Source organism: Daphnia magna, unplaced genomic scaffold (genome assembly GCF_020631705.1).
Source record: "Daphnia magna isolate NIES unplaced genomic scaffold, ASM2063170v1.1 Dm_contigs107, whole genome shotgun sequence".
Taxonomy (NCBI): domain Eukaryota; kingdom Metazoa; phylum Arthropoda; class Branchiopoda; order Diplostraca; family Daphniidae; genus Daphnia; species Daphnia magna.
The window spans coordinates 245,920-266,459 of record NW_025533125.1 but is presented as its reverse complement, the minus strand read 5'-3'; the positions used below and the strand labels follow the sequence as shown (position 1 = coordinate 266,459).

Here is a 20,540-nt window from a genome sequence, read left to right as displayed (position 1 = left end):
ATCAGAGTCACTAGAATGTGTTTCAGTCTCCTCATCAGAAAATTCAAATTTTGTGTAAGAATTGTCAGTTTCCTCATCAGATGTTTCAAATTCAAATTCTGTTCCAGAAATTGTAAAGCACTTTCCGGCAGTAGGTTTTTGTACGGTTTTCGGTTTCTTTTTATTTGCCTTAGACTTAGAAAAAGAAGAAAAACCCCTCTTTCTCTTGGAATCAATGCACTTGCCTTTCTGTTCTGTTGACGAGGTTTCCGAATCACTGTCTGATGAGTTTTCTGCATCATTTGATGATGAACTTTCTAAATCACTTGATGATGAATTTTCTTAATCTCTTGATGATGAACTTGCTCTTTCCATTGTAAATATGTTTGTTATTGAACGGAAACTATTTGACAAACGTATTTACGGGCCAAGAAATGAAAATGTGAATTCGTCTGCTATACCGCTAGTGTCGTCTGGTGGGGAACGGCGACAACTCTCTTAGATTTCGTCGTCTTTCTCAACCAACATGGTCTCCACGTACGTACGGGCATGTCCGTACCAAAAAACGTCGCATTTCTAGCCTTCTCATTGGCTCACAGGCTTCAGAGGGACGGGCAATTTATTTTTTGTTTTGTTTTTCTTTCTCGGTTTTTAATGGCCGCCTGCTTTCATTAAAAATGGATGGAAACGTCATTTTTAAAAAGGTGCCTACTGCTCGCGAGTTAAGAAGAAATGCACGCAGAAGAGAAACAACTAAAAAAAGAAAGGAAGCCGTGAAAGCCGAGGGTGAACCCTCGTCAAGACCTCGTTGTTTGGGTGCTTTGCGTTCACCAGAAAATAGTGAATCTACAAAAAGGAAGAAAACAGCTAAATCATTAGCTACAAAGAAACCTCGCATGGATAATCCTGATAATAGTGTTAGTTCTCCTTCTGCAAATGTGTTTTCAACTGCATTGGAAAGTGATATTACTCAACTTGATGATAGGTTTGATGTTTCCCGTCAAGAAAAGCTTGCACAAAGTCAGTTTTAAGTGATCTTATTTATTATCCCTCGTATTCTTTTTAAATTTGTTTTTATTCTTGTGCACAGGTGGTGAACAATTGTTGAAAATGATTGTTGATGTAACAACTATTTTTAATGATATTTCTTCAAGCTGCTACCCAGAAAATGAAAACGCAAAGGGTGCTTCTTGGGCAGAAAGAATGGAAAACATGGATTCTTTGTGGGAGGGAGTCAGAGAATCTGTTTACGACAATTTCCTTTCAAAGCAGGCTTATCCATTGGTAATTCAGTGTGATAACTGCTCGCAGTCACTTTCTGGAGGGAGAGCTATCAGGTGTTTGACATGCAAAAAACATTATTGTGGGGACTGTGATTTTTCCTTTCATGCCCAGCAACCATTTCATAATCGATGGTTAGTTTCCAGCGATAGTTGGTACTCCTTGAAAACTATGGAATTTGTGGATTCCACTGGGAAACTCGTAGAGAAAGGTACAACAGTATTTTCTCATCTTATTGCTTTTAAATTATTATTTATTATTTTGTTTCAGATGTTCCAGTCCCCTGTTTTAAACCCCATCAATGTACTTTGTGTGGTTCACCTGCTGTACACATTGAATCAGGATCTCGTGTAGTAATCGTCGTCACTTCAGAAGGGCGTTTTGAATGCAAGTCATCTATATTCTCATGCCTGAAATGTCACGCCAAAGTTGATGCAACTATTCACGAATATGTCCAATCCAATTTCATGCCAGGGAATCCAAAGGCTCTCAACTTTTTATATTCCGTTGAGGTTTTGAGACTGTGGTATCTTATTAAGCATAATTTACCTAGCAGTTCAGAAAAAAATTTTTGGAGTGCCTAGAAGGATTATCAGAAGACACTCGCCGAGTAAGGTGTTTTTATCATGTTTTTCCAGTACTAAATTTAAAGTGTTCTTGTTTTAATTTTCAGCGTGGTTCAATCAACAGAAGTCAGTTCAGTCGGGCATCTAAAGAATGTATGTTGTCATTGTAAACCCAATAAATTACTTGAAGAGTCATTTTTTTGTTATTTCTATATATTTGAATAATTTGTAAAATACAAATATTCTTGAAGTGCACAATACACTAAATATCAACCAATTGCTGATGATTATTCACTGCGAAGTTTAATGACTTCGGTTTATAATAATTTAAATTCTCGCGCTGGTGAAGGTGTTGGTATGTAAGGAGACAAGACTTATCCGGGCGAATGGATGGAAAATTCATTTTCGCATAAGGTACCTATAGTCGTAAGCGATATAGACTAGTTGTCAGCCGAAAGAGATGTGTTTTGTTTTATGACAGTAATTTACTCCCTTGTACGGAACTGTCTATTTTTGTAAATGATTTATTTGAAGCTATAATACATCTAAAAATGCGTAAAACATCACGAAATTTGATAGTTCTTAAGGAGATCTATCTAAATATATAATATTTATTATAAAAATGTAAAAAGTAAAAGTTTCTCATACAAAAGTTCTTCCGTTTTGTCTACAGAGTCGCCTACAGAACTGGGTCGCTATAAAAGTATGAGTAAAAAAATCCGTTTTCAGGGGATTTCGATATTATTGACATTTTTAAATAAATTTTATATGAAAAGATAGATCTCATCAAGAGCTATCGAATTATGTAAAGTTTTAGGCTTTTTGAGATATATTTAAGCTGTAAATAAATTTTTGAAAAACATAGACAGTTCCGTACTAGTGAGTAATTTACTACCATAACTTAAAATTTTAATTTACAAGTTATGAAATTGAATTACCCATTATATATTCACAGAAAAATACGTATCCGATTAAGAGCTTTCATAGGATATAAATTTCAATTGAATCGAAGCTGTTTAAAATTTTAATTCATTTTTTTAGATCTCTTTCTCTTCCGCCTTCGCTAAAATCGCTTTGACCAAGAGTGGCAACATTGCTTTCAAAAATGACATGCTAGCAATCTGGTTGTCTGCTTTACAAGTTGCTCAAAATTAAGTCATGCCGGTCATGACACATTATATCTTTTCAATTTTTGTTCGTTTTTTGTTATATTTTACTCAATAATTGTTTTAATTGTCCCATAATTGTTCAAATTGTTATTGCAAGATTGCAAGAAAAATGCAGAACTGTTTTTAAACTTATGCAAAAAAGCTATAATTTGTTTAAGTAAAAAAAGTTTAAGTTTTTGTTGTGAAGCAATCCTAATTTGTTTCAATTGTCCCATAAATGTTTTTTTGTGATATTTTGGTATTCTATAACATATTTTGAATAAAAGTTTGAATTGTTTTAAAATTTGAAATGTATTTGCATCATGACATTCCAATAATCAATACTTTTAAAAACAGTCTACACGTTTGATTGCTGCAGGAGTGCAGGTTGCTTGACAATTGTAGCTCTCTGGGCCTCAACTTTGTTCTAAAAAAGAAGATATTACAGTAAATGTTGGAAGACCTGGCTTGACCGTCTGATTTGGATGGGTAGACATTTTTTCTTTTTCTTTGTTTTCGGCACTCCCCCAGATAACGAATGACTTCCTAAAAAGGTTTTGGAGTAGACAGCTTCTAAAAGCCGATTGACAGTAGCATTTAAATTTTCACGTGAAGCTTTGGCAACAACCAACACTTCGTCCAGCTCCGATTTCTCGATTTCCACAGTCGATGCGTGTAGTAAAGGAACCTTGAAATTTACATGAATGAAAATAGGAAAATAAATGTTTGACAACTATCTTACCAATAAATGACTTGTTCTTGGTCTCTCAACATTCACTTTATTGTGTTCTGCAATCTTCTTTTCCTTCTTTTCCATATCGTCAATTTTTCTATAAAGGGACCTGTTTTCAATCTCCAACACTTGAATTCTTCTTCGAAGAAATGCAACCTGAAAAATCAAACACACATATAGAATCAAATCATGTCACTGTTTGTAATAGGTTACTTCATTGTCTTCGATATCTTCACTTGTCTGATTTGAAGAACATGAGTTGGCAGAACCATCGGCCAATGATGATTCTTCTTGATCCGAGTCTTTATATCAAGAGGGAGAGGGTAGATTATTAATCACTATTAAAAAACATAACACGCGGACATAACAATCAATTACCTGTTGCATTAAAAATATCAGGGGACATTGGGAAATACTCTTTGCATAATTTCAGACGGGATGTTGAAGCACTTTGTTGTGGAGTAAATTCCATGAGAGGAGATTAAATTTGAGGTGAGAATTGCAATTTGAGAATTGTAATGTGAGAATTGTAATTTGAGAATTGAAATGTGAGAATTTGAATTTGAATTGTAATTATTATAAATTGCTAGTATTTTGACACCTGACAGTTGCACTTGAATAAACAGGAATGATACTAAAAAGCAACTGTATGTGCCAGAGCGAAGCGGCCATTAAAAACCGAGAAAGAAAAACAAAATAAAAAATAAATTGCCCGTCCCTCTGAAGCCTGTGAGCCAATGAGAAGGCTAGAAATGCGACGTTTTTTGGTACGGACATGCCCGTACGTACGTGGAGACCATGTTTGCCATGTTGTGTCAAATTCCAACACTTCTGACCCCTCCCATTTCCACGTTGACTTCCGCGCAGTACCGTTCCAAGCTCCGTGGGGGAACAGGTAACAAATATATACAAAATAGAATTCAAATTTCAAAGATTGTTTGTTACAACATAACAAGGGTACAAAGCAAACAGACAATGACACTTTAGAAAACGAAGAAGAAGACGAGGAAGGAAGGAGCAAAGGCATGGGAAAACAGGTAACAAATATATACAAAATAAACATACAAGTTATAAACATTGTTATTTACAACAGAAAAAAGAAGGAAGGGAATCAGATAATGAAATAGTACAAAACGAAGAAAAAGACGAGGAAGGATGGGAAAAAGAAATGAAAAACGGGTAACAAATATATACCAGAATAAACATACTAGTTTGAAACATTCTTTTTTATAATAGAAAGAGGAAAGAAGGCATCCGTCGACTGACGCTTCCGAGGCCAGCGAGACGGCTGCTGCTGAGGCTGAATCGTATGAAATCACGGTCAAAGCGAATCGATCATTCGCGGACAGAATCGGGGCGGTTACGCGTTCAAAATTGGCAATTGAAAATAGAGGTACTATTATTCACATAAACTACACAGAATGGAAATAAAGATAAAAAATTTTTGTAGATCCTAAATTGGCACAATTGCCTCATGTAAAAATAAGCCGTCTGCTGTCATCTATTGCTCACCAGGAAAAAAGAACAGAAACAGGAAGAGGAGAAGGAAAAGGAGCAGGAAGAGGAACAGGAAGAGGATCAGGAAGAGGATCAGTATCAGGTTCAGGAACAGGTTTAGGAACAGGAACATGTACAGGAAGAGGGAGAGGGAGAGGGAGAGGGAGAGGAACAGGAACAGGAACAAGAACAGGAAAAGGAAGAGGAATAAGAACAGGAACAGAAACAGAAACGGGAACAAGACGAGTAGGAAGACCACGAAAAGAAGAAGAAAACGTTTGTTGAAGCAGTAAAATTAACATTGTGCGTACTTTTTGTGTATGTTTAAAAATAACTGGCAGTAACCTAGTCCTTATTTTGATATTAATCCGGTCAGGCAAGAGGAATACAACGAATTCAGAAGCAGAAGATTTTTTAACATTTTGATTAAAAAAATAAATAAAACGTCTTCTTCGGCAGTAATCTGGGCTTACCGACGGACGAATTATTTATAATTCCGGACTTATCGACAAATATATTTATTCTTAAGAGATAGCTTTGTCTTAAGTTAGTTGCACGTCATTTTTTAAAAAGAATGGTTCATCTTTGAAAGAAAATGTATTTGTAAAATTTTTTTACATTCTACGAACCACAAATTTCACATCATTGTCAGCATGAGTTAGTAAGTCCTTCAAGGTCATTAATACTGGAACATTTTAATTTAAATTCGTTTGTAAATAGTTCATATTCAACCGCTAGATGACGAATTGGTAGAGAATATTTTGTTAAAGAAAATATATATGATGTAAAATCGACCATTCGCAGGTATGAATGAATTTAATTGGCTAATTAAATTTCCCGCACAATTTTTTCATCTGGTTAAAATTTTAATAAAATTCAGGGAGACCCGGGTCGGATCGGGTTGCCCAAAACTTGATCCTCAACACGCCCCGAATGCCCTTATCAAAACCCACCCAAATATAAAGTAAAATGGAACCAGTTTTTACAAAATTAACTTTACTTGAACGATTATTAATGAAATCAACAATTTTGAAACATAAGAAAGAGCTATGTCTTAAGAAAATATATGGCCTATGAAAGCCTCGCTTAGGGCGTAAATCGATAAAATTATTTACAGTTAAAATTTAAAATTATGGTAAGTGTGATGAAATCTCCTGTTCAATAAAGCAACCGTTTAAGGTCTATAATTATTTAGAAAATAAAATAATGTTTTCTTAAGACAACCCTTCTTCTGTTACTTTGAGAAAAACCAAGACAAACCTGTGTCTTAACTTTGTGAGCATGTGTTGCCCAAAACGGCCTTAACCTGCCGTAGCTAAAAATAGATATATTTTTGTCTGTTGGGAATTGCCCGAAACGGCCCGAAACTGCCCGGCCTATTTTTAACAATCGTCCAAATTCGCCCGATACCGCTTGAATTTGTCCACCTATACCTCTTCGTGACGTCCAAATTCGCCCGATACCGCCCGATTTTGTCCGCCTATACCTTAACATTGTCCCGTATGTCCCCCACGGGATGATGACTAACATATAAAAAGCCACCGCAAACTCCCAAAAGTCAGTCAGATCTACTCTGCCTGTTCCGTGTGCCAACTTAGGCCTCTGCCGCTCTCCCGCCGAGCCCGCTACCGTAACTCTTGCAAGCCGCAGAATAAGTACCCCTTTAAGTAATCACTAAGTAGCTGTTTGACTCTTACTTTATTACGTCTATGCCTTGAAGTTAGTACCCATTGGTAACCTTTAAGTGTCATGAGTCTTCTTCCCTCAATTTACGAGCTTGTTTAATTATTCTACGGTTACCTGTTGCAAATCGGTTTATAATACACGGCTTTTTATTTATTTCGTGCGTGTTGTTTTATGCTTGCTAAGTATACAAGACATTGTGAGTAAAAACGCCGCATTAAATTAAACTTTTCCGTATTGGAGACAACATGACAACGTCGTGTACTCCTTTACACTAACACTGTGTGTTTTATTCCACTGATTCATAAAATGAAAGTGATTTCCGGGTTGAAGGGTAAACATAAATATAAATCAACAAAAAAAAGTTTCCGTTTGTAGTATAAGCAAGTATGACTCTCCTGTCGTGTAATGGTACCTTTTGAATTTTCGTTTTGTGCACAGTTTAGATCTTAAATTAAATCATGATATTTTTATTCAAAACCAATAACAAGTACTGAACATTGTGTATTTTATTCCACTGATTCATAAAATGACAGTGATTTTCGGCTTGAAGGGTAAACATAAACATAAATCAACAAAAACAAGTTTGCCTTTGTAGTAGAAGTAAATTCAAGAGGTACCATTACACGACAGGAGAGTCATCCTTGCTTATACTACAAACGATAACTTGTTTTTGTTGATCTTTATTTATGTTTACACTTAAACCCGAAAATCACTGTCATTTTATTAATCAGTGGAATAAAACACACAATGTTCAGTACTTGTTATTGGTTTTGAATAAAAATATCATGACTTAATTTAAGATCTAAAATGAACATAAAACAAAAATTCAAGAGGTACCATTACACGACAGGAGAGTCATCCTTGCTTTTACTACAAATGGAAACTTGTTTTTGTTGATTTATATTTATGTTAACCATTCAACCCGAAAATCACTGTCATTTTATGAATCAGTGGAATAAAACACACAATGTTTAGTACTTGTTATTGGTTTTGAATCAAAATATTGCAACGAGGATTCCAAACTAAGCCCGTTTATTCTAATAACCCAATTCACCAATTACAACACAAACAAGGGAAACTGATTTCAGCACAACATCAAACGATCGACAGAGATACACCCGAATCAAGATCACAATTCTAAGAGAGACTTTCTGTGTTTTACCCCGCTACTTATATTTCTCTAAGATGGGAATGACTTTAACGACTTTAAAATGACTCCTAGATGACTTCTAGATTACTTCTAAGATAGCTACTCTTATCAATACTAGGATGAGGCGTTTATTACAGATTCGTCTTGCGATCGTAGGTGCAATCTTACGGGTTTTTCTTTGTATTGCGGGGCAAGGCTACTTATCCGCTACATCCCCCCTCTCAGCCTGCGATTCTTCCCGATCGCACCGCCTGCGCGAGTTACCCCCCAAAAAAAAAAACAGCAAAACCTAACTATAATCATTTTCGACAATGTCAAACACAAAAACAGAGAGTTAAAACAAGGATAAGCAGACGTTGTGAGACGAAATCTATCCGCACGGTACAAACTAATATTACGCAAAAATAACATTTCTTTCCATGTCATGTGAATGTCTTTACCCATGATAATTCTTTATCAGCTAAGCGGAGGAAAGAAGGAGAAAACATATTAGGATAATACGAAAGGGAAACGATAGATAAAGAAAATTGGAGAAGAATAAGGTTTCTTCAGAAAGCGATGCTAAGTCATGGCTTATACGTGCTCTTCTACTTCCAATTCATGCGATGCCATTCGTTTTTCCAGCTCGGCTACTCGTTGAGCAAGATCTGATAACAAAGCTTGATTTTGACGTCTAAGAAAAATTATTATCAAGATTAGGCTGAAAAACAGTACGGCCACGGCTGCAATAATTTCGGAAGGGTAACGAACAGCCTCGAGGTGATCTGTTCCCGGTCTTGTTTTTTCTTCTTCCTCTATGATGCGCAGATGCTTTCCCATAAGTGACATACGATTCTGGATCGTAGGGCGCGATAACGGCACTTTGTTTTTCCATTTTGGTATGGTAGTAGGAATAATCTCGCTATTTTCGGTCTCTTGTAGATCTTGGCCTACTTCTTCTAGCTCGGCCAATGAGGGGAGTGATGTGTTGCTTAACGAATGCCCAATGTTTTTCTTGAAGCTCGTCTGGGAAATCCAGTCATCCGTATGAGCTGTACATGACATAGGTACTTCAAATACGTCGAACGGCTCTCGCTTGATCACGGTGCTGGTTTTCCCTCTGCCATTTGGACAAGTGATTGTGATTGTTGCTTCCTGTTCTGTTGAGTATCCCCATCTACGGTGTCCTAAATACACCGTTTGTTGGCCCGCCCATTTGGATAACTGAGTGGAGCATTGTGTGCGGCTTCTCTTTTCATCTTTCAGGAATAGAGCCATGGCGCAGCTAGACTCCCGATGTTTTCTGTTTATCGCCTGACTTATTTGGACAAATTGATGTCGCAGATGCCAAACAACTAGACGAGTCGGATGACGTCAGTTCAACAAACGCTTGACGATCGTTTGCTACTGCTAGAAACGGAGGAAGCGGTTGAAATTGTGCGCCTTGCGTTGAGTTATTTACAGGACGAGGTAAGCTAATTACTTCGTATAGTGTAAAGCTTAATGGAAATTCAAATACTGGAAGGTGAATAAAAATTCTCAAACCATTATTCACTGCTGCTACGATTACTTTTGCCTCTTTGTAAACTTTCCATGTGTCGCCCGTTTGTACTGATGGGCTTAACGACCATCCTGCCGGTAAAATTCCCTTTATTTCTCTCAGCACTACCTGTACTTGTAGTGGTGGAAAGAGGGTTGGCGGTAGTCGTTCCATTGCCATTGTAGCCAAACCAATGGCGAAATTTTCGATTGTTTCGTCTATCCATGCGATGGCGGATTCGATGTGTCGAACAAAATCTTCGACTTTCACGTTCGCTAATCTTTGTCTCTCGATTTCGTGCGTTATTCCACCGATTTTTTTATCTATCTTCATGGCTCCGTTTTCAACTTTGGTAAATGCGGTCTGCAATTCGATGACGGCGTCGGCGACAGCCTGTGTTTGCCAAAGGGTCTCGTTGATGAGGGAAGCATGCACTTCTAGTGCATGCACGATCGACGTTGTTTCTGTTGACAATTTTTCCACGCGATTGTTAACATGCTCAAGATCCTCTTGAGTGGATCCTCCAAAAAAGCCAATAAAGGATTTTTCCGCCCCCATCGACGAGAGCTCTTTTTGTTCGGGTCCCTTCCAGATTTACTGCAGCCTTTAGTTCGTTGAGCCGTTGTTGACTTTTTCTGGTCTTTTCTAATTTTGACTGTGCTCTGAGTTCCACTTAGTTCTGCAGTGCTTTTTTAAATTTGTCCTCATGTCCGTCATACTGATAAGGCATGGTGCTTCTTTTTTCGTCTAACAAATCGTAAAGCACTTTTATGATTTCGTCTACTGGATCAAAAGTGAGATCTGTGACGACTTCCCATTCCGAATCTGAAAAGGCCATTTCGCCCTCAGATTTGAAGATTACACCCTGGTAGGCGAAGATTTCTTTGCTTTCGGCCAGTGTTGGCCCACTCATTACACTTAGAAACAGCAGGAAGGGAAAGGCTAGTAGAAACGTATTCCGTTGCGATTTTATTCTGGCGGATCTACGTAGACCTTCTCTTCACGTTCAAGCCGCGGTTGCGACCGTATGCTGCGTTTGTTGGGTAGTCGGCGGCACACTAGGCACTTCCCTGGCCACTTCCATGTTCCGGCGAGGCCTGGTTCCCGTTGGCTGGTTCTCTTTTGTCGGCGAGCTTTCTGCTACTGTTGAGTTCGACTGCAAGGGAGTATCACGTACCGCCGGTCGTGTTGATTCCAATGGAGGGTCTTCAGTCGAATTGTTTTGGCCTTGGCTATGCGTCGTTGTGCTTACGAGGTCAACGAATGGCTTCATTCGCACAATGTGTACGATCTCCGTTCGGACTGATCAGCCAAGTTGCAGCTCGTAGTCGCTTGGTGTGGTTTGACGTACCACGGTGTACGTGCCAAGCCAGCGATGTAGGAGTTTTTCGGACCTTCCCACTTTTCTGATAGGCTTATAAATGAGGACTTTCGTTCCTGGTCGGTACGTTGGAGCTTCTCTTCTCCCCTCGTCGTAGAGCTCTTTTTGTTTTCGATGTACAGCGGCAGCACGTGACTGTACCTCAAGCCGTGCTTGTTGGAGTCGTTCTAGCATCCACTCAGATGGGTCTCGGTCTGTAGGGGGTATGGGATTCGGGTCTGCATTCACGGCAACATCAATGGGGAGAACTACTTCTCTCCCATATACGAGATAAAATGGAGTTCTTCCCGTAATCTCTTGTCGACTTGTGTTGTAAGCGAACGTTACAAAGGGCAATGATTCATTCCAGTCCCGATGATCAGAGCTCACATACATCGATAGCATATCCGCCAACGTGTGATTAAGGCACTCTACCAGACCGTTTGCTTGGGGTCTATATGCTGTGGTGGTACGATGGTTGGTCTGCAGAGCTTGTAGTACTTTTTGCGTAACTTCCGCAGTAAAACAACGTCCCTTGACAGTTGTCAGCTGGCGTGGAGCCCCATGCCGTAGCAATACACACTTAACAAGGAAGTTGGCTATTTCGGCTGCGTCTGCAGTTGGTAATGCCCGAGTTTCGGCCCATTTTGTCACATAGTCCACTGCGACGACTATGTGTTTATTTCCATTTCTTGAGAGCGGAAATGGACCAAGAATGTCCATTCCCAGTCTTTCAAAAGGTCGCTCGGTTTGGTTGATCTCCATAAATCCAGGGGGGCGTTGGTACACTGGTTTACGAGACTGACACTCTCTACACTCGCGAACAAATTTTCGCACACCTTCGTTCATTTCTATCCAGAAGTATCGGGCTTGCACCTTTGCTAGGGTAAGCGTTGCGCCTAGATGACCAACCGTGATGTCATAATGGCACGAGCGCATAATTTCTTCTTTGAAGGACTGTGGCACGCACAGCCTCAATAAGTAGCCGTCTTCGACGATTTTTGCATGGAATAGAAGTCTTTCCTTCAAACGATACTGGTTGAGCGGTCTCCCTTTTTCTAGACTTGTAATGATGGGTCCCCACTCTTCTTCTTGCCCACGCCGCAACTCGTTCTTGCTATCGGAGTCTACACTTAGAGCAGCTAACATACAGTGTAATTCGTCGTCTAACTCCACTGCCTTGCCCACTGGGTATCGTGAAAAGGCGTCTGCATCCAAGTGCAACCTTCCATTTCGGTGAGCAATCCGTAGCATAAATTGTTGTAGTTGGAGACTCCAACGTGCCAGACGGCCTGCTAAATCTTTTTTGGTCAACAACCAGCATAAGGCGTGATATTCTGTTACGATAAGAGTCTCCATCCCCCACATGTAGCTACGAAATTTTTTCACGGCCCACACCAGATCGAGACATTCTTTCCCCGTGATAGAGTAGTTTGTTTCGCTTTTGGTCATGAGGCGGCTTGCATAAGCAATAGGTCTTTCAACATTGTCGACTTGTTGTAACAGCACGGCTCCTAAGCCATAGTCGCACGCGTCAGGGTGTATTTCAAAAGGCATGGAAAAGTCTTGGTAAGCTAACGTAGCTGTTCTCACCAATGCCTGCTTTAGTGTTTTGAAACTGGATTCTTGGGGGTTTCCCACACGAAACACCCCCCTTTCTTGAATAAATCCGTCAATGGTTTTGCGGATTGTGCAAATTGAGGGATAAACCGCCTATAGTAGGAACATAGGCCTACGAAACTCGTCACACATTTAAGTTGATCGCTAGGTTTTGCCAATGTTTGGGGAGATGGAAAGTTTTCCACAGCCCAAATTTTCTCAGGATCAGGACTGATACCTTCGCCACTAATCACGTGGCCTAGAGCCTATACTTCACGAGCTCCAAATTTACACTTCACTAGCTTGATTTTTAGTCCAGCGTCTTGTAACGCAGTAAGTACTTGTCGTACTCGCTTAAGGTGTTCGTCAACTCCTGCTGCGTAGACGATGATGTCATCAAGATAGACGAGACAGATGGTCCATCTAAGTCCCGCCAAAACTAGATTCATCATCCTCTGGAACGTTCCGGGGGCAGATGCTAATCCAAATGGCATTACCAGGAATTGGTATAGGCCGCCAGGAGTCACAAATGCCGTTTTAGCCTTCGCGTCGTTGTGCATCGGTACTTGCCAGTACCCGCTTTCTAAATCCATTGCAGAGAAAATACAGGCGTTGTCCATCCGGGATAACGTCTCTTCGATCCTTGGTAAAGGGTAAACGTCTTTAACAGAAATGGTATTTAGTCGACGATAATCAACACAGAATCGCCAGCTACCGTCCTTCTTTTTCACCAAGACAACTGGCGATGCCCAAGGACTGTTTGATGGCTCGACCACCCCTTTCTCCAACATTTCGTCTACTTGTTGCTGAACAATAGTTCTCTCCTTCCACGCGCTCTTGTAAGGGGTTTGATGCACTGGCGAGGCCAGGCCAGTGTTGATTTGATGCTCTGCCACCTTGCAGATTCCAAGCTCACTGTCTTTTTGCGCAAAGCAAGAGCTGAACTCCTGAAGAAGGTCTACCAAGTTTTCGGTATCAAGATGGGATAGGCCCTCTGCGATCTGAGCGTGAATTGCTTGTCGTGGGAGACGGCAGATTTCTCGCGAAGAGGCTGGAGCTGGTACCTCCTCACTTACGGCCGACACTTCTGTGTTTTCAGCTGCCACCTCTTCTCTTTGAATTCTTGGTTCTCCTTCATTGACGGTAACTATCGAAGAGTCTAAGGCCTCGATCTGGCCCAAGACGGTCCCCTCCCGTAAGTAGGTTTGACGGTTTGTTAAATTTACCATCAGCAAGTGTCCTAATGGGTGAGTGGTGGGCACTAGGACTTTCCCAGTGGTAATGCCTTTTGCGTGAACCAGGTTCTCTGATGGCTCGATCATCCAGGTGCCTTCTTCTAGGGTAGTAGGCTCGATCTCTACTGGGACGATAGCTCTTGGAGGTAGTAGCCTACCCGTCTTTGTTACTAGCTTGTACGACGAGTTAGTGACTTGGTCCGTGATAGCATTAACTGGTAATTCACCCAGCAAAAGCTCTGCCTCTTTATCGTCGTAGTTGATTTGAAAGCGTTTGAACTGGCTTAAGAAATCGTTACCAAGTAACAATTCAATTCCATTCATTTCCAGCAGTATCACCTTTCCTTTAGCCTTCATACCTCGGTGTTCGATGTCTAATTCAAGGGCGCCTAGCGGAGGTATTTTCTGGCCGTTCACCATCAACACGGATGGTCCATCCCATCTGGTTTGTCGAATTTGCAGTTTCTCTTGTAGGCTAGGTGAGGCGACTGATACCACTGCAATCGTGTCAATAACCGCGCTGACCCTTACGCCTTGACAGATTACGTCCTCAGTGATGAGACGCGATGAATCAATGAGGAGAATGGTTGACTCATTAACATCATCTTCATCTGTGGAAACCATTCCCACTGTCGGTTGCCTATTTCCGCGTTCTTCCACTCGATCATTTCTTCTTTCGTCTCTCCCACCTTCTCCTGTAGCATTTCTGGGCTGGTTTCTCCAGGAAACTGCTTGCCTTCCATTTTCAGACCTCCGTCGGGCTTCGCAGTAGCGTGCAATTTTCCCCGCCCTCCCGCAAGTGTGGCAGATTGGCCTACCGTCGGTAGTTATTGATGGCCTTGGTTTCTCTTTCCCTACCCATGGTATTGGAGGCCTCGAGGCTCGTTTCATGTCTGCGGTTTCTGCTTTCAATTCAAGGACCAAATCTCTTAATCTTAGGTCCTCCTTTTGTTCTGGCCTCATTGGAAGCTTATCTCTTTCAGGACCTAGGACGCTTACTGCCCAATCAGGTCGATTGGCTAGCTCTGTCGCTTCCTTGTGGAGCTTCAGTGCTGCCAAAAATTCGGCGGTCGTCGTAGGGCTGGTGACCCAAATTTTCTCCACCAGTGTTGGTTTCAGCCCCCGAAACAGATAGTCAATTTTGGCTTCTTCGGACATCCGAGGGTCGACTCTTCGACATAAGTCTATTATGTCGTAGAAGTATTCTATGCCCGTCTCGTTGATCGCCTGCTTCCTTTGGCGTAGCTTTGCTTCTTGATACCGGCTGTAGTGTTGCGGTTGAAATTCCCTGAGGAACTTAGTTCGCAACCCTACTACGACTGGTACGGCTGCTATCCCTGGGGCTGCGACGACTGCGGGTATGTCTTCCCAAACAGTAGGTGCTCCAGCGCAGAGGAACAATTTCCGAGCAGTCCCATCCAGATGCATTCCAAAGTTTTCTCTTTTCTCTTCTGCTCCCCATCGGTTGTACAGCGCGGTACTCTCGTACCGTTCTAACCAATCCACTGCGTCCTCATCGTGTCTTCCGTAAAATATCGGATGGGCTTGATACTTTAACTGGGGTGGAGGTGGTCGTTGTGCCATTGCTACTGGCGTTGCTGCTTGCGGTCAGCGTGGATTGAGTAAAGCCTCGTATTCGGATTCGCTTTCTTCGGATTCACTTTCTTCGGCTTTGTCTACAATCGACGACTCTCCTGATGGATCGGGCAGGCTTCGCCAATTTTCTGAGCCTAGATTCTCCCGATCTTCGCCTCCTCTTTCTTCACCCGCTGATTCCGGTCCACCGGTGGCTTCGTCTATTTCTCCCTCTGCCTCCTCGTAAGGGTCATCTATATCGACAACCGACTGTTCTGCAAAGCCACTATCCCTCGGTTTCTGCTGACGCAACAGCTCCCGGTACTTGCACGAGGGATTTGTTTTTCTATCTGCGCTTCTGATCGGGTTCAAAGATTCAGCTCCGTGGTTCGGATCTGAATGATCGATCGCCTGGAATTCCTGAGTCTCTACGTCTGCGTAATCTTTTGTCGGGACCTTTAGTCTTGCCCCAACTTCATTTGGTTTCCTATTGCGTTCCCCAATCTCACTCACGAGCGACGCCTCTATCCCCTGAATTCGCTTGCTCTGTCGACGTTGCTCGGTATTCATCTACTACTCTCAAATTTCAACGTCAACGGGCTTCTTAGTAGACCCAATTTAACCTGATGAAAGCCAACAAGACCTCGACTATTCGTCATCTACGTAAAAATTTGTAGACAAAGAAATTTGGTCAGGACTGTGTTCCTATGCCCGAGCAATTTAAGGTAAACGTACCCGCTGGTCACAGTTCCCAAGGACCTCTCAACAGTACCTGACTCCTAATTTCTTGTAACTACAAAATTACCGATAACTCTTTCTTAGTCTTACAAATTGGCATTTACCTTGTTTCACCAGGAAGGTCTACCCTGCATCTCCACCATGTATCGAGGATTCCAAATTAAGCCCGTTTATTCTAATAACCCAATTCACCAATTACAACACAAACAAGGGAAACTGATTTCAGCGCATCTAACGATCGACAGAGATACACCCGAATCAAGATCACAATTCTATGAGAGCCTTTCTGTGTTTTACCCCGCTACTTATACTGCTCTAAGATGGGAATGACTTTAACGACTTTAAAATGACTCATAGATTAATTCTAGATTACTTCTAAGATAGCTACTCTTATCAATACTAGGATGAGGCGTTTATTGCAGCTTCGTCTTGTCTTCGTAGTTGCAATCTTACGGGGTTTTCTTCGTATTGCGGGGCAATGCTACTTATCTGCTAAAATATCATGACTTAATTTACGATCTAAACTGTGCATAAAACGAAAATTTTAAAAGTACTATTACACGACAGGAGAGTCATCCTTGCTTATACTACAAACGGAAACTTGTTTTTGTAGATTTATATTTATGTCTTCTCCTAAACCCGAAAATCACCGTCATTTTATGAATCAGTGGAATAAAACACACAATGTTCAGTACTTGGTATTGGATTTGAATAAAAATATTATGACTTAATTTAAGATCTAAACTGTGCATAAAACGAAAATTCAAGAGGTACCATTACACGACAGAAGAGACATCCTTGCTTATACTACAAACGGAAACTTGTTTTTGTTGATTGATTTTAATGTTTACCCTTAAACCCGAAAATCACTGTCATTTTATGAATCAGTGGAATAAAACACACAATGTTCAGTACTTGTTATTGGTTTTGAATAAAAATATCATGACTTAATTTCAGATCTAAACTGTGCATAAAACGAAAATTCAAGAGGTACCATTACACGACAGGAGAGTCATCCTTCCTGATACTAAAACGGAAATTTGTTTTTGTTGATTTATATTTATGTTTGCCCTTCAACCCGAAAATCACTGTCATTTTATGAATCAGTTGAAAAAAAACACACAATTTTTAGTACTTGTTATTGTTTTTAAATTAAAATGTCGTGATTTAATTTAAGATCTAAACTCTGCATGAAACTAAAATTCAAGAGGTTCCATTAGATGACAGGAGAGTCATCTTTGCTTATACTACAAACGGAAACTTATTTTTGTTAATATATATTTAGGTTTACCCTTCAATCCGGAAATCACTGTCATTTTATGCATCAGTGGAATAAAACACACAATGTTCAGTACTTGTTATTGGTTTTGAATAAAAATATCATGACTTAATTTAAGATCTAAACTGTGCATAAAAAGAAAATTCAAGAGATACCATTACACGACAGAAGAGACATCCTTGCTTGTACTACAAACGGAAACTTGGTTTTGTTGATTGATATTTATGTTTACCCTTCAACCCGAAAATCACTGTCATTTTATGAATCAAAACAAACAATGTTCAGTACTTGTTATTGGTTTTGAATAAAAATATCATGACTTAATTTAAGATCTAAACTGTGCATAAAACGAAAATTCAAGAGGTACCATTACACGACAGGAGAGTCATCCTTGCTTATACTACAAACGGAAACTTGTTTTTGTAGATTTATATTCATGTTTATCCTTCAACCCGAAAATCACTGTCATTTTATGAATCAGTGGAATAGAACACACAATGTTCAGTACTCGTTATTTGTTTTGAATAAAAATATTATGACTTAATTTGAGATCTAAACTGTGCATAAAATGAAAATTCAAGAGGTATCATTACATGACTCCATTACAGTTATCTTTGCCTATACTACAAACGGAAACTTTTTTTGTTGATTTATATTTATATTTACCCTTCAACCCGAAAATCACTGTCATTTTATGAATCAGTGTAATAAAACACACAATGTTCAGTACTTGTTATTGGTTTTGAATAAAAATACCATGACTTAATTTAAGATCTAAACTGCGCATAAAAAGAAAATTCAAGAGGTACCATTATATGACACCATTACAGTCATGTTTGCTTATATTACGAACGGAAACTTGTTTTTGTTTATTTATTTTTATGTTTACCCTTCAACCCAAATATCACTGTCCTTTTTTGAATCAATGGAATAAAACACACAATGTTCAGTACTTGTTATTGGTTTTGAATAAAAATATCATGACTAAATTTTAGATCTAAACTGTGCGTAAAACGAAATTCAAGAGGTACCATTACACGACATGAGTCATCCTTGCTTATACCACAAACGAAAACTTGTTTTTGTTGATTTATATTTATGGTTACCCTTCAACCCGAAAATCACTGTCATTTTATGAATCAGTGTAATAAAACACACAATGTTCAGTACTTGTTATTGGTTTTGAATAAAAATACCATGACTTAATTTAAGATCTAAACTGCGCATAAAACGAAAATTCAAGAGGTACCATTACACGACAGGAGAGTCATCCTTGCTTATACTACCAACGGAAACTTGTTTTTGTTGTTTTATATTTACGTTTACCATTTAAACCGAAAATCGCTGTCATTTTATGAATCAGTAGAATAAAACACACAATATTCATTACTTGTAATTGGTTTTGAATAAAAATATCATTACTTAATTTAAGATCGAAACTGTGCATAAAACGAAAATTCAAGAGGTACCATTACACGACAGGAGAGTCATCCTTGCTTATACTACAAACGGAAACTTGTTGTAGTTGATTTATATTTTTGTTTACCCTTCAACCCGAAAATCACTGTCATTTTATGAATCAGTGGAATAAAACACCCAATGTTCAGTACTTGTTATTGGTTTTGAATAAAAATATCACGACTTAATTTAAGATTTTAAACTGTGCATAAATGAAAATTAAAGAGGTGCTATTACAGGACAGGAGAGTCATACATGCTTATACTACCAACGGAAACTTGTTTTTGTTGATTTATATTTATGTTTACCCTTCAAACCGAAAATCACTGTCATTTTATGAATCAGTGGAATAAAACACACAACGTTCAGTACTTTTTATTGGTTTTGAATAAAAATATCATGACTTTTATTAAGATCTAAACTGTGCATCAAACGAAAATTCAAGAGGTACCATTAAACGACAGGAGAGTCATCCTTGCTTATACTACTGTAATAGACCGCAGCAACTCCTCCCAGACAGAGCAGCCACACATAGCAAGAAGGTCGTCACGAATGCAACCTTCCCTGAGGATAATAGTTTATGATAAAAGTAAAAGTTATGGTAAACCCCTCACTTCTTAACCTTCAATCTTTTGGTATATATGTGCATGGTTGTATCGTCTTAAGTAGAGTTAGTTTACTGGCAAATACACAGTCTAGAAACTATTACATTTGGAGGTCCCAACGAGACTGCAAGAATAACAACGAGGCTCTTAAAGAAAAGTTTCTGATCTGTGCTTCATTCGCCAGCTGCAAGTGTTCTACGCTCCTATCACCAAGTCTCCAAGCAACCGACATCGGAACATCATCGAGGTAAGCGAATGCCGTTTGATTCACCTGTACAAAAGACTTCTTTCAACGAGAACACACTACTACCTTTATACCCCGTACTACAAGAATCTGATTTAACCGACCAAGACCCAAACCTAAGTCAACATCGAGAACAATTTTTGGACCATTTGAAGACTTTAATAGACTTAGAATTTAAGCAAGACTTAGAAAGAAGTAAATCATAGCAGAAAATCTCAACAACTGAAAATATCCAACAGTTACAAACACAGAAACAAGAAGCAAGTCAGGCGACGCAAAATTCGCTGCATTTTTACACTTATTACATTCTAGAACAAACTTTAAAAGTAACAGATGGTGTAACGGCAGAAACCATTGCAAATGCTACTAAAACACTCAAAGACGATAAAGTCGCACAAGGTGGGAATACCAGAACACTCGATAGTTTACTCCAACAGCTACACATTGCACGGAAAGGAAAAAGAATTTTTGTTCGGTACCATCAGTGTATTGCAGAAAGAGTCAGTAATCGCACTAATTGAAGACAAAAAGCAGATATCTACGCTAAAATTTGAACTTTCAAACGCGCAAAAACAATTGGAGAGTAACAAAAAGAAGGCAAAAAGTTCCAAATACACTTTAAGCAGTTCGTTAGAGCAACTTCAAGAAAACAACGATGCTCTGAAAAACTCCCTTGAAAAAGCCAATTCCCGAATCGCCGACCTAGAACAAAACCTTGAAGCCACCTTAGCAACCGAGAGCCAATTGCAGAATCTTCTCAAAAGAAGAGAGGAAAACAACGCAGCTGTCGAGACCGAAGGGAAAGAAATAATAAAAAAACTTGAAGGTGAGAAGACCAGACTAATCCAGAAACTCAGCACTGCAGAAAACCAGATAAAACCCTCCAGA

At 39.6% G+C, this 20,540-nt stretch overlaps 2 protein-coding genes and 1 long non-coding RNA gene across 3 annotated transcripts; 2 read left to right on the top strand and 1 right to left on the bottom strand.

The window, feature by feature from the left end:
- Positions 1 to 395: 395 nt before the first annotated feature.
- Positions 396 to 1,844, top strand: LOC123466646. Its single transcript, XM_045166864.1, has 3 exons — positions 396 to 999; positions 1,070 to 1,471; positions 1,531 to 1,844. The coding sequence occupies exons 1-3, from the start codon at positions 657 to 659 to the stop codon at positions 1,842 to 1,844; spliced, it is 1,059 nt and encodes a 352-aa protein (XP_045022799.1). The 5' UTR covers positions 396 to 656.
- Positions 1,845 to 3,267: 1,423 nt separating this feature from the next.
- On the bottom strand, positions 3,268 to 4,453 carry LOC123466632. Its single transcript, XM_045166851.1, has 4 exons — positions 4,086 to 4,453; positions 3,921 to 4,009; positions 3,717 to 3,863; positions 3,268 to 3,662 (listed from the first exon to the last, which is right to left on the bottom strand). Exons 1-4 carry the CDS (start codon positions 4,177 to 4,179, stop codon positions 3,417 to 3,419), a joined length of 576 nt encoding a protein of 191 aa, XP_045022786.1. The 5' UTR covers positions 4,180 to 4,453; the 3' UTR covers positions 3,268 to 3,416.
- A 117-nt stretch (positions 4,454 to 4,570) lies between these two features.
- LOC123466633 lies at positions 4,571 to 5,433 on the top strand. Its single transcript, XR_006641494.1, has 3 exons — positions 4,571 to 4,744; positions 4,801 to 5,100; positions 5,158 to 5,433. It is a non-coding gene; the product is annotated as an uncharacterized LOC123466633 (long non-coding RNA).
- The last annotated feature ends 15,107 nt before the right edge of the window (positions 5,434 to 20,540 follow it).

What these genes read in the sequence shown, in the direction of transcription:
- LOC123466632 (XM_045166851.1), bottom strand. Translation starts at nt 4,179, where the DNA reads ATGGAATTTACTCCACAACAAAGTGCTTCAACATCCCGTCTGAAATTA. An exon ending in AAGATATCGAAGACAATGAA is followed by an intron (nt 3,864 to 3,920) that starts GTAACCTATTAC and finishes TTGATTTTTCAG; the next exon opens with GTTGCATTTCTTCGAAGAAG. An exon ending in CAAGAACAAGTCATTTATTG is followed by an intron (nt 3,663 to 3,716) that starts GTAAGATAGTTG and finishes GTAAATTTCAAG; the next exon opens with GTTCCTTTACTACACGCATC.
- LOC123466646 (XM_045166864.1), top strand. Translation starts at nt 657, where the DNA reads ATGGATGGAAACGTCATTTTTAAAAAGGTGCCTACTGCTCGCGAGTTA. An exon ending in TCAAGAAAAGCTTGCACAAA is followed by an intron (nt 1,000 to 1,069) that starts GTCAGTTTTAAG and finishes TCTTGTGCACAG; the next exon opens with GTGGTGAACAATTGTTGAAA. An exon ending in TGGGAAACTCGTAGAGAAAG is followed by an intron (nt 1,472 to 1,530) that starts GTACAACAGTAT and finishes ATTTTGTTTCAG; the next exon opens with ATGTTCCAGTCCCCTGTTTT.